At 43.3% G+C, this 16,582-nt stretch overlaps 2 protein-coding genes across 10 annotated transcripts in view; one reads left to right on the top strand and one right to left on the bottom strand.

The window, feature by feature from the left end:
- The window catches only part of tle2a (TLE family member 2, transcriptional corepressor a), a 45,495-nt gene extending 38,968 nt beyond the window's left edge, over positions 1–6,527 (top strand). For all 4 annotated transcript variants that reach the window (XM_067597090.1, XM_067597092.1, XM_067597091.1 and 1 more), the window contains exons 11-20: positions 845–1,006; positions 1,450–1,576; positions 2,600–2,799; positions 3,083–3,162; positions 3,793–4,042; positions 4,377–4,624; positions 5,385–5,532; positions 5,716–5,866; positions 6,117–6,193; positions 6,388–6,527. In XM_067597090.1, the coding sequence (XP_067453191.1) occupies positions 845–1,006; positions 1,450–1,576; positions 2,600–2,799; positions 3,083–3,162; positions 3,793–4,042; positions 4,377–4,624; positions 5,385–5,532; positions 5,716–5,866; positions 6,117–6,193; positions 6,388–6,495 (1,551 nt within the window). In that variant the 3' untranslated portion in view covers positions 6,496–6,527. The remainder of the gene's footprint in view (positions 1–844; positions 1,007–1,449; positions 1,577–2,599; positions 2,800–3,082; positions 3,163–3,792; positions 4,043–4,376; positions 4,625–5,384; positions 5,533–5,715; positions 5,867–6,116; positions 6,194–6,387) is intronic.
- Positions 6,528–10,936: 4,409 nt separating this feature from the next.
- tle2b (TLE family member 2, transcriptional corepressor b) overlaps positions 10,937–16,582 on the bottom strand; it is an 87,773-nt gene continuing 82,127 nt past the window's right edge. For all 6 annotated transcript variants that reach the window (XM_067597097.1, XM_067597098.1, XM_067597093.1 and 3 more), the window contains 2 exons: positions 16,421–16,497; positions 10,937–13,735 (listed from right to left, as the gene is read on the bottom strand). In XM_067597097.1, coding sequence (XP_067453198.1) covers positions 13,628–13,735; positions 16,421–16,497 — 185 coding nt within the window. In that variant the 3' untranslated portion in view covers positions 10,937–13,627. The remainder of the gene's footprint in view (positions 13,736–16,420; positions 16,498–16,582) is intronic.

Here is a 16,582-nt window from a genome sequence, read left to right as displayed (position 1 = left end):
AAATGCGCTTACAGTGTAAGTGAATAGGGCACATAATCCACAGCCCTCCTTCTGAGCAAAAATGTAAAAAGTTTATCTGAAGATAATATGAGGCTTCAGCTGTCTGAGTTTGTCAAATGAAGTGGATATTTTCCACAGGTAGTTTTTTAGTAAAATAAATTCCTCTTTGTGTCTCGAGGGAGCTGCGTTGGATGTATAGTAACAAACAGATGGAATTATGCACTAAAAAGACAGTAACTTTTTTAAGATATTGGCTTGATTTTACTCTTTTGGACAGCTGAAGCTTCACATCAGATTCAAATAAACTTTTAAATACACTTTTGTGTGGAAGGAGGACTGTGGATTTTGTCCCCCATCACTTACATTGAAGGTGAATTATGAAGGAATCTCTTAATGGTCAGTATGAACAGGAGAAATGATTACAGCAAGAAAAACATGTCAGTTTTCACTTGGGCACCTGACTGTTGTTTTAGGACAGACGTGAAAAACTGTAAAACTTTGACATGAATAATGTAAGTGTCCTGTGTGCATATAATAAAAGTGACTTTACTTGTGCTGTGTTTGGTGAATTTTTGTTGTGAAAACTCCTCTGGTGCCAGGAATTGATTTCTTTTATGTTCATTGCAGTTAGTTTGGAATCAATAGAGGAAGAGCTGTATAGTTGGCATGAGGCCCTGTGGTTGAACAAACTAAGAAAAGAGTGCCACCTACAGAAAATCAAACACAAATAAACACGAGAAGAAAACGGGACACACTGGTTGATTGCCAAGGGATCTCTTTAGCGACGAAGCACCACTACCTTTTGTTTCTGTCCTGTGTTAATAAAGCTGTGTTTCGAATCCAGGACCCGTCGTCCCCCCGCAGTGTGCAGTCCTACTCGTCCAGGGAGAACGGTTTGGACAAGATGCCCCCGTCCCGTAAGGATGGCCCCCCGCAGGCCAGCCCCACCTCCTTGGCTTCCTCCAGCAGCGCTGCCTCCCCTTCTCGCGGCAAGGAGCCCCCTCAGGTACCACACACACACACACACTTAAACATCTGTATTAACACAGTATGCATTTACCCATTCAATTCACTTTCCCCACACATAGACTGCAAAAGACAAATATTTGACCTAGCTGTAAATGTTCAGACACACATGGTATGTTGGAGTATAGGACATCAGCGTTTCTGTGCTGTCAGCACACTCTGCTGTTTTGTTCAAGGTCAATAGTTGGTCTCGGAGTTATTATGCTGTATATTCAACATCCCACACACATTCAGTCTGGGCTGTTGACATCCCACAGCGCTCCTCGAGTCCCATCTGCCTTCAGTCATCCTCGCTGTCATTCTCTTCTTGTTTGTGTGATTTATCTAGATCTACTTTCTGTTTATTTCTCTCTTCCTTCTAAATGTATTTCCTTTTCCTTTTTTATTTTGTAATAATTCTTTCTTTCTTCACCTTCCCTCCAGAGGGAGAAGTCCAGTACTCCAGGTATGAAGCCAGGTACTCCCATGTCTCAAGAGTCAAACACCCCCGGACCCAGCGGACCCCCACAGTTCCGACCCGTCTCCGGCAAACCTGGCGTGGACCCCCTAGGTAAGAGCGGACCACAAGCTTGCATTTTTTTTCCTCTGGTGCACATCATCTGAAGGAACTTGCATGTATGTTATTGTTAAAAGGAAACATTGATCTCTGAAGTTGAAGCCTGAATTGGAATGTGTTGGAAAAATAATTTTCTTCTTTTTTTTTTTTCTTGGCATGTTGCTCATGAGACTGAAAAGATAAATGTCTGCAGCCCTCCATTCAGGGACACAAGCTTTCACTACACACAGGGGATCAATTAGAAATCTCATTCAGCATTTGCAGAGATGGGGTTTTTTTAGCGTGCACTGGCTTTGTTACATGTAGTGATTCTATCAACATCGAGCCGCGGTAGTTGGTATGGGTGTCAGCCAGCTCCCCACCACCGACCACCATCTGGACTTAATAAGCAGCTGTGGGCAAAAATATTCAGCGCGCTTCACTTTTTAAATGGAAAGATTAGGAGAGGTGATGGACTGTGACTGTGAGCTGCTTCATAATGAGCGTCCATCTATTCCAGTGTATCTCTTTCTCTCTTTTTTTTATTTCCTCACATCACCTGTAAACCCCCGTGCCGCTTTCTCACACACATACACACACACACACACACACTCACTGTGTGTGCAAAGCGCTCATAGATGCACCTACATGCACAGATATTGGATATATGAGACATTAATGAGCGCACACACACACACACACAAATACACACAGTGTCTCACTGCAGGAAGGCATGGTGGCCAGCAGGGGTCAGTAGTGGTCTAGTGCTGCACTCAGCAGCGTTGTCCTGCCTTTTGTTGCAGGCGGCAGCTTGTTCACAGCCTGTCAGTCACAGCTGTCTCACACACAGAAAGGCTCTGCAGAGTCACCTCAATAAAATGAGAAGCTTATTCTAGCCTTTGCTAAAGTGATAGATAAAGCTCTGTGGATGACTGACATACAGTTTTCTTTCTCTCGATCAATAGTTTGCTCAACTAGATAACTCACAACAAATTAACTCTCTCTGGTCTCTTCCTCCTTCTGTTTTCCTTCCTCCAGCTCTGGGTCTGAGGAACCCCCTGGCGGTGCAGGGTGCATACCCTCCGGGGGCTTTTGGCCTGCCCCCTCCAGGGGTGAACGGGGACTTGCCCGGGGCGGCAGGCTACGGAGCCGGCCTCCACTTGGTCTCCCCCCAGATGAATGGAGCTGCAGCAGCAGCAGCGGCAGCAGCTGCCGCAGGCTACGGACGGTCCCCTGTGGTGAGCTAGACGCTCCACAGATAATTTGTCTTTTCAGTGTCACTGTCATCTGTAATACCTCAGCATATAAACCCGCCAGACAGGCCAGCAGAGGGATATGGAAAAGAAGCAAATGTTCTAGACTGAGAACAGTGGGAAGCAAGGCTGCATTGTCATTTATCGTTAAGAATCTGACCTTGGCTCTCTTATATGATCTCTGTATTATCCATTTTTATGAACTCTCCTCTCAGATATTTTTTTAGGTGTGTTTTTTTTTCTTACATTAGGTATCTGTGTCTTCCAGGTGGGCTATGAGTCTCCACACCCGCACATGAGGGTCCCTGGGCTGCCTGCCAGCCTGCAGTCAGCCGCCTCCGGGAAACCGTGAGTTTCCTCTTCCTTCCATGCTAATCACCCAAATCTTCACCTGTTCACTACCAACTGTACTAAAAAAGCTCAGGCTCCTCACATTTCAGTTACAGCAGCAGAAGAGAACAGAGAAGACAAGCAATGAAAGACGAAAAAAATATTTTAATAATTTTGAGTCTCCAGAACTCTGTTAGGTCAAAATGTTCGGCACCAATCATCCTTTGTTGTGTTTGTACATCCTGAACTTGTTTTTCATTCTTAATACACTTAAATGTTTCGAGACAGTCCATTTCTGGCTCCACTTTGTTGTTTGGAGTATTTTTCTTATTTCTGCAGCCAGTGTGGATGACATGACGTCAGTAATGTTTTCACAGCACAGTACCAAAATATATACAGTATTTTTCAGTTGTGCAGACATCAGTGGTAAATGTCAACTTTTAGTCTCAATCCTTCAAAAGTGATTCTGGAAATGCTGACATCACTAAGTTGAAATAGATGATGTAGGTATAAGGAAAAATGCCAAAATACACAAAAACATTCTGTGAATTTTCAGCAGTATTAAATAGTGCTCATTTAATCCATCTGATGAAGTGTTTTTACTGCAGTCTTTAATTATCCATTTCTTTCCTCTTGTCTTCTCTCCAGCGCCTACTCATTCCACGTGAGCGCAGACGGCCAGATGCAGCCGGTGCCCTTTCCCCCCGACGCCCTGCTGGGCCCGGGAATCCCTCGCCACGCCCGCCAGATCCACACCCTGAACCACGGAGAGGTGGTGTGTGCCGTCACCATCAGCACCTCCACACGCCACGTCTACACGGGAGGCAAGGGCTGCGTCAAGGTGTGGGACATCAGCCAGCCAGGAAGCAAGAGCCCCATGGCCCAGCTGGACTGTCTGGTGAGACACGAGGGAGGAAGGGAGACAAGTCAGACGGATGTTTGTAGACTTTTATTTACACTCTGGTGTCCGTCTTGTGTCTCATAATGTTGCTTCACTACCAAAAGTGCTCTTCACACACACAAAAAAGCCTTTTTACATGATGAATTACCTTGATGTTGCTGTACTAAAGCCAAATTCTCCAGCATCTTTATTTATTGCTGTGATACTGCTGTAACAGCATGATTAACGTCGTCCCCTTGTCATCATTAACAATGTACAGTTCTACAATATATGCCTCTGTACAAAAATAAGTGTATCTTTACACATTTCTTGTTTTATTATGTCCAATCAGAACAGAGATAACTACATCCGTTCCTGCAAGCTGCTCTCCGACGGACGGACCTTGATCGTCGGCGGGGAAGCCAGCACACTGTCAATCTGGGATTTGGCCACGCCCACTCCCCGCATCAAGGCGGAGCTGACGTCGTCTGCTCCCGCCTGCTACGCTCTGGCCATCTCCCCTGACAACAAGGTCTGTTTCTCCTGCTGCAGCGACGGCAACATCGTCGTCTGGGACCTTCACAACCAGACCCTGGTCAGGTAAGAGGAGGAGAGGGAGGAGACTGTAACAAGCTTCCTGCGCTCAGATGAGGAGAGTAGACGGAAAGAAAAGTTACCAGATTCTGTTCAAGCAGGGAGAGGAGAGAATGATGAAAGAAGTTATGAGGTGGGAAACGAGAAGAAAGGGAAGTGTGTACATTGGGAGGGAGCAAATTGTGTTATTTCTGAAACGTTCACAATCTGCACTATCAATCATAAAGTGGAGAGATGGGAAAGCAAACATTGTAGATGTGCAACTAAAGCAGAGAGAATAGATGCAGCGCAGAGAACATGGACTTAAGTTTTGAGCATCAACCGTGTGTGTCTGTGTGTTTAACAGTGAGAAACAGACTGCTTGTATTTCTCAAAGTCTTCTCAAAGGAACGTTTTTTGCACGATTCAGACAGTTTACCACTACCTGCTTACGTTGCTGCCAGCCATTTCCCAAAGCAGCCAAACATGTTTTAGATTTGTAGTATTTTGCCAAACTCCCTAATTTTCTAAATTAACTGTTCAAATGACAGACCCACCTTAAAATTCTTCCGAATACACGTCTCCATTCCAGTCATTGTTGTTTTAATTTCTTTGGTAAAATTTTCATCCTGGGACTATTTTGTGGTGAAGACCTCAAATAAAGTAGAAAGAAGAGAGAAGCAAACTTAAGGTTTACATATGTGTGTGTGTGTGTGTGTGTGTGTGTATATGTGCTTTATGTGTTTTCACGTTGAGGTTGAAGCTCTTGTGTGTTTCCTCCCTGCAGGCAGTTCCAGGGCCACACAGACGGAGCGAGCTGCATCGACATCTCCAACGACGGCACCAAGCTGTGGACGGGAGGGCTGGACAACACGGTCCGCTGCTGGGACCTCCGAGAGGGACGCCAACTCCAGCAACATGACTTCACCTCACAGGTAAACACACACACACACACACACACACATATACACAAGTCAGACTGATGAGCAGTAGTCTACTGTAAGGTTACTAATGATTAAAGCTGTTCCACTCTCATCTCCTCATTGCTTTTTCTCTCCCTCCCATCTTCCTTTTTTACTCTGTCCTCCTCCTCCTCCTCCCCCTCCCTCCCTCTCCAGATCTTCTCTCTTGGTTACTGTCCGACAGGCGAGTGGCTGGCTGTGGGAATGGAAAGCAGCAACGTGGAAGTCCTGCACGTTTCCAAACCTGACAAGTACCAGCTGCACCTCCACGAGAGCTGCGTCCTCTCCCTCAAGTTCGCCTACTGCGGTACGTACTTGCACGCGCACATCACACATACACACCGCATAGATTGATGGTTTGGTTACATCACATAACCTGTGGGTTTAATCACAGGGAAGCAGAACAAATCTCTCTGCTTCTCCCATTATTCAAAAACAGTTTCTTCCTGTTCACCTTTCCTGTTCTATACAAAAGCGGCGCCTCCTCTCTGGCTCCTCCATATCTCACCTCCCCTGAGGCTTTATCTGCTGATGGCTGCGTGTGTTTCGTCCTGTAGGTAAATGGTTCGTGAGCACAGGCAAAGATAACCTCCTGAATGCATGGCGGACGCCTTACGGATCCAGCATATTCCAGGTAGACCATCAAACACTGACTTTCATGCACAGCACAATAATAAGGCGACATGATGAGAAATCATGTCATCAATCTTCTTTAAATATTACAGGATTATTTCGGGACACAATTACTTTAACCAAAAGTCAACATGTGATTTTCTGTATTAAAACAGTTTGTCTCTAATATGGCTTCCTTTCTCTCTGTGTGTTCAGTCGAAGGAGTCTTCGTCAGTCCTCAGCTGTGATATCTCCCCTGATGACCAGTTCATCGTCACCGGCTCGGGGGACAAGAAGGCCACAGTCTACGAAGTCATCTACTGAACTCTGATTGGCTGAAGAAAAAAAAAAAAGAAGCAAACTAATAATCAGGGGGCGGAGCTGAGGCTCCCTCCTGCACCAATGACTGTACAGAGCATCGGTGGCATGGAAACAAGAGACACTCAACTCGTACTTTGTTGTTTTTGTTTACGTTTGTGAAAGAAATGAGAGACAGTCAGTGAGAGAGAGAGAGAGAGAAACAAGGGGGCACAAAGTCACATCTCTGGAAAAGAAACAAACTGAACTTTGTTTTTAATGCTCTGAGAACGCTGGTTAGTCTATAGCTGCGCAATTGTGGGATTCCTCCAAAGAACTTTTGTTTTTGTTCCTTTTTTTCCCTTTTTTTAAACAAAATAAAACCTCTGTAGTGAACAAGAAATTAGCAAAAAAAACTTATTTTTTTAGCCTTTGAATTTTTCGCGAGCAGTCGGACCACATCGAGTGGATAGACGAGAGGAAAATGACGGAGACGTGGGACAGAGGAAGTGTGGGAAGGGTTCAGGTTGGGTTGGAAACTCTTAATGGAAAAATACGGTCCGTATTCTGTGCTGTGTTTAAAAAAAGAAAAGAAAAAAAAAAAAAAAAAAAAAGAAAAAGCCCAAGTCAGCTTGGCCTGGTCCGGTCCAGCTCAGTCCACAGCACGTGGCTGCTCCTCGGGGCAGCAGATGCGTGGCAGATGGCAGGATGGTGTGCTGTGAGGTTCCAGCTATGTTCCTTTTTTTTTTTCCTCCTGGTTAAGTTTCAGCAGCAACATGATTGTATCATCTCCAATACATAGATGACATGACAGAGCTCGGTTTCCTCTAAAGTGTCCAGAGACTCTGTTTGTCTTTGTTCCTTTTTTATTTGTTTTTGTTTTTTTTCTTTACAAAGGAACAAAGATGAACTGATTCTGGAGATGTTTTTAAGGAAACCAGCCTGGAACAGAAAACCATAACCCCGAGGACAAAAAAACAGCAGCTACTCTCCAGTTTTTGGGGACGTGGCCTCTGCTGCATCATCTTCATCCTTAACGCTCAACATTAAATGTGTTTTTTCTATTGTATTTGTTAGGGCACATAGGCAGACAGGTATTTTCACAACTGCATCGTGAACCTTGCTATATATGGACATGTAAATAAAGTTCTCTAAAGGCAAACGAGGATGTTATCTGTGACTTGGATTTGTTTTGAGACATCAGGCGGGAGTGTGGGGCATCTTTCATAGATCAGTGCGTTTTTTTGTCTGTGATCTGCAGTGTATCATTAGTGGTTTTTGTCTTTCATGAGCCTCTTTGTTCACAAAAAACAGATTGAAACTTCTCCTTAAGGACCAGTGCAGCTGTAATGGTGTGAAGTTTAGAAATGAGGTAGATCCGGCGTGTGTGTGTGTTGCACACTTCTGGCTTTCTAAACCGCAACTAAGTTAGACTTGCCAGGTTCAACTTGGATGTTTGAGACAAAAAAAAAAAAAAAAAAAAAAAATCAAAAGAAGAATGTTTAAAACATTACAGCCAAGAAAGCTCACAGCAAGGTGCCAAAAAGCATCTTCAAATATTTAGATGAGAAATGAAGGATGTGAATGGTAAGTACACACTCTGCTGCCGCTCTGCTGTGATGGAAACATTTCTCTCTCTGAGGAAACGGCAAGTTGTGGTCAAAAGTTTACATAGACTTGTAAAGAAAGTGTATGTCATGACAGTCTTAAGTTTCCAATAATTTCTACAAATATTTTTCTGTGATGGAACGATTGGAGCACATACGTCTTTGTCACAAAAAACATTCATGTATTTAGGTTCCTTCATGAATTTATTATGGATCTTCTGAAAATGTGACCAGATCTGCTGGGTCAAAAGTAAACATACAGCATCGCTCCTCTTGATAGAATCATTGCAGTTCAACTAAATTTGTTGGCTTTCTGACACGCACGTTCTTGGTGGGGTTTAAAGATTTTGGGAAGGCCATTCTAAAACCTTAATTCTAGCCTGATTTAGCCATTCCTTTACCACTTTTGATGCATGTTTAGGGCCTTTGTCCTGTTGGAACACCCAACAGCGTCCACAACCCAACGTTCTGGCTCATGATTTTAGGTTTTCTTGAAGAATTTGGAGGTAATCCTCCTCCTTCATTATTCCGTTTACTTTCTGTAAAGCACCAGTTCCACTGGCAGAGCAAAATCCTACCACCACCATGCTTGGCAGTAGGAATGGTGTTGGGGTTACAGGATCCACCTTCTCCCCTCAAAACATATTTCTGGTCATTGTGCTCATTTTTTTTGTTTGATCTGACCACAGAACTTTCCTCCAGAGGGTCTTTTCTTTGTCCATATGATCAGCAGCAAACTTCAGTCGAGCCTTCAAGTGCCGCTTCTGGAGCGAAGGTTTCCTTCTCGCACGGCAGCCTCTCAGCCCATAGTGATATAAAACACGCTTGACTGTGGACACTGACACCTGTGTTCCAGCAGCTTCTAAGTCATCACAGACCTGCTTTTTGGTGGTTCTTGGTAGACTCTTGATCATCCTGACCAATTTTTTCTCACCAGCAGGTGATGGCTTGTGTTTTCTTCCTGATCGTGGCAGTGACACAACTGTGCCATGCACTTTATACTTAGTTGTTTGCAATTTTTAGCTGCTTTGAAATGGCTCCAAGTGACTTTCCTGACTTGTTCCAAGTCAGTGATCAACTTTTTCAGATCCATTGTGAGCTCCTTAGACTTTCCCATTGCTGTGGCTGAGTCTAATGAGTATATCAAAGGAGCCTTAATTAAATGGGCTCAGAGAAGTCACCAATCAATCATTATTACTCATAAGAAGTTAAAAGGTCATGCCACAAAGGCACTTTTTTGACACTTTTTACATTACCAAAATTGATAATTAAAGTTGCTGTATATATATCTTTGACCCAGCAGATCTTGTCATATTTCCAGAAGACCTGTAATAAATGTATAAAGGAACCAAAATGCATTAATGTTTTTTTGTGACAGATGTTTGTGTTCCAATCATTCCATCACAGAAAAATAAGAGTTGTAGAAATCATTGGAAAATCAAGACTCACGACATACAGTACATGTTCTTTACAAGTGTGTGTAAACTTTTGACCACAACTGTAAATGTCTGCATCCTCAGAAATGCGAGAAAGCGTCTTAGGATTCAAACTCACAGCATGAACAAGTTTAGGATTCACAGTTCCACTGAGCTCTCAGTAAATAATGCAGCAGTACCGTTGTGTTTGGTGCTGAGGGAGCTCGTAGTGTGGTGAGACAAAGGTGATGTTCAGTTCACCAGGCTGTGGGAGGGATTATTACAGCAGTAATGCCCAAGAGGGAGTTCTTCAGTGATTATGGGTGTAGTGGTGACTGGCCTGCCAAGAAACAAAGCTTGCACTGTGTGAGACATGAACCTGAAGAATAAAAAAAACAGTAAGGCATTTATCTCCTCTCTGGAGTAAAGGATTGTTTGCATACAGGTGGATAATGTATCATTTAGCTTCATTTAATTACATTTGGTGCAAGATTGAAAAACAGATTTTTTACTTTTGACCTATTTAAAACTAACAATAGTGCTGTTGGCACCTTTGTGAGCCACCTAGACTAAAGAATCAATAAAGACTGATTAAAGAAACAGTTTCTTCTCAGTACTCTGGTCAGATCACTCAACTGAAGCGACTGCACTATGAAATAATTTCAGTTCCCTGATTAGGGCAGAGTAATCTTTCTTAGCGACGTTACAGCAGGATCGTCTCATTGGGACTTATTTATCACGTAAGATACTCCAAAATTTCGATGGAAGTTTTAAAATATGCAATGAATGGGAATCTCGGCTGCCAATTAAACAACACAGCCTTTCAAGATATTTGGCAAGCCCTGTTTTATGTATTTTAAATTTAGGCCGAACATGTCAGCATCTTTTTAAAATTCTACACATATGGAAATCTGTGTAAATGAGCTCCAGTATCTCTGCTGTATTTGATGTGTGTAACTGCTCTAACAGAAGAGCCCTCCCGACGCATGGTCACACTTCAGGGATCAAAATGGAATTGGTCAGATGTTACCCAGTGTTTGATTTTTGCCGTGTATTGTCAGTGCTCTGCATCACCAATTTGCCTTTTTGTTACTGTGATGGGATGGACAATGTCCCCGCTGTGTCAAATATTTGTGTAATACAAGTGGAGAAAGTCAAACCACTGAGAGCTGTTGTAAATTGAGTTTCTTTTTTGCAGGATACTGAAAAGTTTTTAAAAAAAATAATTTTTTTTTGGACTGTGCAGAAAGTTTATTTCCTCATCTGAGTGACTGAGGAAGTGTTCAGGAAGAATTAACAATGAAAAAACCTGTAATTTGAAACTGGACAAAACTGGTTCACGATGTTGAGAGAATAAAGTATTCCTCTTTGGTTATTTGGGCTTTTTCTTTAAACATTTAATATCTCAGAGGGGGAAAAGATAAAAACAGCAGACGCCTGGAAGGATGAACACAAGTTTGGTTTATTTTTCACACATAGTATTTCTTGTACAGCACTTGGGAAACACATTAGGAGGGAAGACACAGTGCATTAAAAAAAAAAGTTCCTTGGCTTTTTAAAGGAGAAACAAACATGAGCTTGTGAAACGGAGAGAAAAAAAAAGTGTTTTTTTTTTTTTTTTTACTGTTGGAACAGAGAAAGCACAGGCAGGGGAGAGACGTTACTGACAGTTAAAGAAGAGTATCAAATACAATGTCCCAAATATTCACGCTATACCACCAAATGCATAGCCATTATACAGCATCATTCTGAGTAGTATACAAGCTTGTGTATGAGAATATTGTTTAGGTCTGCCTGTGGCTGACAGGAAGGGAAAGAGGCAGGGAAAGGCATTGAACTGTACAGATTATCTCTGAGCCATTGTAGAAGTCCCCTTGTAATTCTCCAATCCTGCATTAACGCTGCAGTGAGAAACAGACAAATCTTGCTAAAATTTTATACAACAGAACTAAATTGCATACTGTAATGTAAAATTCATCCTCCTGTGAAGCTTGTGGCTGTGAGACCATTGAGTAAAATCAGATTTATCTCGTTCTATCAGCAGAAGTGGAGCCGTAGTGCAACAAGCATGCAGTAAAAAGTGGGACCTCTTCGATGGCTAAATCTGTATCGCCATCGCCTGCTGTACACAGACCACAGACTCAACAGAAACGTAGTATAATTACACAATAAGGACTGAAAACAGACTAAAGTACGCTTACTACCACTTAGTTTTGGAAAAGGGGGATAAAAACAAAAACAGCAAACGGTAGACGGAGGAACTTTTCTCCCAAATGTAGGGTCTTTGTTTTTTTTTCTTTACACTGGACTGCTGATGTTGTACACCCTCTCTGCCTGTCACTATCACCAAGGATAAAGATACACTGATTTAACCAAAAATAATACAAAAGAAAAAAAAAAAAATTAAAAGAACAAAAATAATTTTTCCCACCTGTGTTCCACTTGATTTTACGTCTGCATGTGTGTGCGCATCCCTCTCTGTTTGCTCCCCCCAGAAACGCAGTCATAGGCAAACCCCAATACAATAAACATATTATTACGTAAGACGAGCAATCACTATTCATAAAAAATACTGAAATAAATGGGTATTAAAAAGAAAAAAAAAGCTTGAAATGTGCCTTTTTAGATGTACACATTGGTGACGCATGTTCTAAAGAAGCGGAGAGCTCTGATATACAGTTTGCCTGCCGGTTTGGAATATGATACAAGGAGGACTGAAAAAAAAGGATCAGGTTTAAGGTGGTTTAGCATCTCAATTAATAGCAATCAATAGCTTATCAAACAAGATTTTAACCAGAGCACTTTGAACACTAGCACATCAGCAGGCAGTGATGGAGATGATGACTCTGAGAAACACGTAATCTCATCTGGTTTGCAAATGAAAACAGCAACTAGTTGCATAAAATTTGAAAGGTATCGGATTAGTTGCTGCTTAGTTGGCTGCTGATGATAGCGTAATCGGGTCGTGTTAATTTGCCCTCTTGTCTGCCTTACAGTGAAGTTTGCGTGCTGCTACTTCATCTAGCTGACAGTGCCTTTAATGAGAGTGAGTGCAGCGCCCGGTGTCAGGAGAACAATCCAGAGGAATTAGAGGGAACAGCTCGGCTGATGTTCTCTGTTTGTGTCTCTGGGCCCTGGGAGAATCCCATTGACTCGGCTGCTCATTAGACGCTGCCTTTGTCAGACCAAAATAAAATAGATATTAAGCAGTGAGACGGGAAGCGCAGCGATGAATGTTTAATTGGGTGCTCTGTGTGTGTTGTGTGTGTGTGTTTCTCTCTTCCTGCGATTACCTCAAGGGGGTATATATGTGTGTGCGTGTGTGTGTGTGTATACTCTTGCCCAATGACGTGCGCCTTGTGTGTGTGTGTGTGTGTGTATATATATGTGTGTGTGTGAGCAGGTCTATGTTTCATGACAGTGTATGTGGATATCTGAAGCGGCCCCCTCCGCCCCTCCATCTCGGAGCGTCATCGTTCCCCAGCTCCTGACACCTCTCGCTGGGGAGAGCGAGCTGCGGCGTCAGCCTCATTAAGGCTTCCACTGTCTGGCTAATGAATCGATTGTGTGGTATCAGTGCTCCTGGCTGGCGCTCCCACAGTGCCGCTCTGCGCCTCCTCTGGGGGCCTCCCTTCCACTGAGCTCTTAATCAGGAAACAGCCCTAATTACCCTGCCTCCCTCCTTCTCCTCCTCCTCCTCTTCCTCCTTTTCATTTATTTTCCTTCCGCACTCTAACTTTCTCTCCTCCTTCTTGTCTTTCTCTTTATGCACCACCGCCCTCTTCCTTTGTCCTTCTTATCTCGCTGCTTCCCCTTCTACCTCTCTCTCTCCTATCATGCCTCATCCTTGGGCTAAAAGTGGAAAGGAGGAGGAGGGAGGGGGCATTGGGAGCTTCCACAGTAGCTTATATCACAGCAAAAGGGTGAGAGGGGGTGATGTATTAGGGGTGAGGGTCAGGAGGACTCAGTCCTTTGGAAAGAAAGCAAGAGCTGAGACGGAAGTGCTGCTGTTGCTGATGTAATGGTAATCTGGAGCGGTTGGCAGGGCAACTGCTTGCCCCCCTCCCCCAACCCATGTCCCCCCAAAAAACCACCCCAAAAGTCTCCGTCCTGTCCCTTCCCATCTCGTCCCGGCCCTCAGTACACCACCTCATACACCGTGGCCTTCTTGTCCCCGGAGCCCGTCACTATGTACTTGTCGTCCGGGGAGACGTCACAGCTCAGCACAGACGAGGACTCCTTGGACTGGGAGCGGGCGAGACACAGAAAGAGAGAGAGAGAGAGAGAGGTATGTGGTGATAGATGGATGGAGACAGACGGAGAGACACAAACACAAAGAGAGCGAGATGTTAGAAAAGATATGACTCATCACTTAATACTCAATCATACAAGACATATTTGCATTTCAAAACAGTCGGCAATTATTTCCAAACAGACAACTCTACAGCTCCAGGATGCTGACTCATATGTCTGTTTCAATGTGGGACTCACTGCTCACCAACTGCAGGTTTAAGCATCACAAGTCTGATGGTCTGCGTGAACTGGCAAAATGCACAATCCTTTCTTTTTTTCTTCCTCTTTCTCCTCTATGTCTGAAAAGCCAGACCTGGGCACCTGGCTTTAGATGATATAAAGCCCCCCCTCCTCCTCCTCCCACTGCTCTATCATCATTTATCTTCCTTCCTTTCTTCCTTGACTCTCCTCCTCCTCCTCCTCCTCTTCCCTCTCCATCCTCTTAGGCTCCCCTTTTGCTCCGCCCCCCTCTCTCATGACGGCTCCTCCTCCTCGTCTCTGAGAACCTCTCCCCTTCCTCACTCCCTCCCTCCCTCCCTCCCTCCCAGCTACAGGCACAGCAGGGCTGTCAATCTTCAAGCCACCGGTGAGAGGCCATTTCACACAGGATCCCTCATACTACACCAAGATAGCGGGGGGGAGCATTCAGGAGGGAGGGAGGCAATGACAAGCCAACGGATGAGTTTGGGAGAGAGGAAAGAGAAGGGTTAGAGCAGAGATGGAAAGAGAGGGAGAGATAAAATGTAGTAAAACAGAGAAACATTAAGACAACATCAAATTAGCACAAATAATCAAAATTATACACAATGAAAAAGAAAAGAAGCAGACCTAGCGGACAAAAAATTGTGAGTTGGCCTAAAAGCACCTTTCTCACCTTAAGCTGACAAAAAGCTGAGAAAACCTTGATGATGAACAGACTCAACAACAGATTTGAGCTGCAACTAATGATTATTTTCATTATCGAATCATCATCTGTATATTATTTTCACAATTCATTGACAGATCTTTGGTCTATAAATTATTGAAAAATTGTGAAAAATTCACATCACAGTTTTCTAGAGCACAAGTTGACAGATTTGTCTAATCAACGGTTCAAAACCCAAAGATATTCCATTTACAGTGATAAAAAGCAAAACAGATCCTCACATTTGACAAGCTAATACTAGATTACAATCAAATAATTGATTAATTCGACTTCTAATCGATCATTTCAACACTAGAAGGTAGCTAACACTGCTACATTTTGGGAGAGAGTTTAGCTAAATGGGTTGAAAAATATGTATCAGCGTGCTACAACCAAAGAGAAAACCCATGAGATCACTCGTTTGTTCTTCTTTGTTCTAGCGTTTTGTGCTCAACTGTGTATGTCTGTGGGATTGTACTGTTTAGTTATGTTTTCTTGTGATCTATTTCTTAATGAAAATGTGTGATTATAATGTTGTGTTATTGTAATTTAGTTTTGGCTGTAATGTAATACTAACATTTGTAAAGCTTACTTGATAAAAATGAGACAGAACAGAAAAAGAACAGAAACATGGTAGGAATGAATGAGAACAAGAGAGGATAAAAGTGAAGACATAGTCTAAGAGAAAAAGGTTAAAACAATATGGATGAGGAAGATATAAAAGACAGGGATAAACAGAAAGACAAGGACAGAGAAAAAAGTGAGGATAGAGGCACAGACAGATTAGGAAAGACAGATAAAAATGAGTAAGCGCACAGAAGGAGAGGACAACAATAAACACAGAGGTGAGAAGAGACAGAAAGAGGAAAAATGGGTGTAGACAGAGCAAGAGAGGAGCAAGAGGGAGGTTAAAGAGAAGCAAGGACAGAAGACAGAAGCTGGAAAGGACAGCGATAAAGCAGAGAGGAGGAGGAGGAGGAGAGAGAGAGAGCAGCTCTGTGTAACACGGTGACAGGAGGGAACTGTTTGGCAGGAGAAACGTTTGGCATTTGGATAACAAAGTAGATAGCCAGCATTCTCCTTTCAGTCCACAGGGAGACAGGAGCCGCCAACCCTGCTGCCCACTGTAGCTTACAGAAATATGACAGCCACACTCCTAACACACACACACACACACACACACGTATCACGCTCGTGCACGCACACATGCACACAAACAATTCTCAGCTTAAAAGTACCTTCATCTCCCTTGGCTAGTTTCATTCACACTCAGATGAACTGGCTCAGCTAAAAATATTGCATCCCTGCATATTCATTTTTCAATGTTTCCTCAAATGGAGCAATTGGACAGGATGGAATTATTGCATTTGTTCTGTGTTGTGTGTGTGTGTGTCTGTGTGTGTGTGCGAGTGTGTGTGCGCACGTTTGGAAGTCTGCACCCTCTCATAAACCCCTGCAAGTCACCTTGGATCAACAAATCTGGAATGTAAAAAAAATGTTTATCGTTCCCTTTCTCCCTGCAAACTCCCTCATCATTTTCTCTCTTTTGCCTGTAGGGCTGAGTGTGTGTGTGTGTGTGTGTGTGTGTGTGTGTGTGTGTGTGTGTGTGTGAGTTACAGGGAGAGAGAGTTTAGGAACAGGAAGCAGAGATAACTTGAATTTGGTAACACAATCCACACTGACAAAAAGATCACTCTGCAGCCCCAAACAGAGCACTGCAACTCATCTCTCACCTGGAAAATACTAGCTCCATATGGTGTCCTCCATGCATTCAACAGATTGTCTTTTCCTGTGCTCACGAACCACTTGCCTGAAATAACACAGACACACAAACAGTGTTTCAGGTCAAACAAAGGGAAAGGGGTGATGGAGGCATAATATACTGCGTGCATAAA

Source organism: Thunnus thynnus, chromosome 8, assembly GCF_963924715.1.
Source record: "Thunnus thynnus chromosome 8, fThuThy2.1, whole genome shotgun sequence".
In the NCBI taxonomy this organism is placed as follows: Eukaryota; Metazoa; Chordata; class Actinopteri; order Scombriformes; family Scombridae; genus Thunnus; species Thunnus thynnus.
The sequence above is the reverse complement of the archived record's forward strand: the minus strand, read 5'-3'. Positions and strand labels throughout refer to the sequence as shown.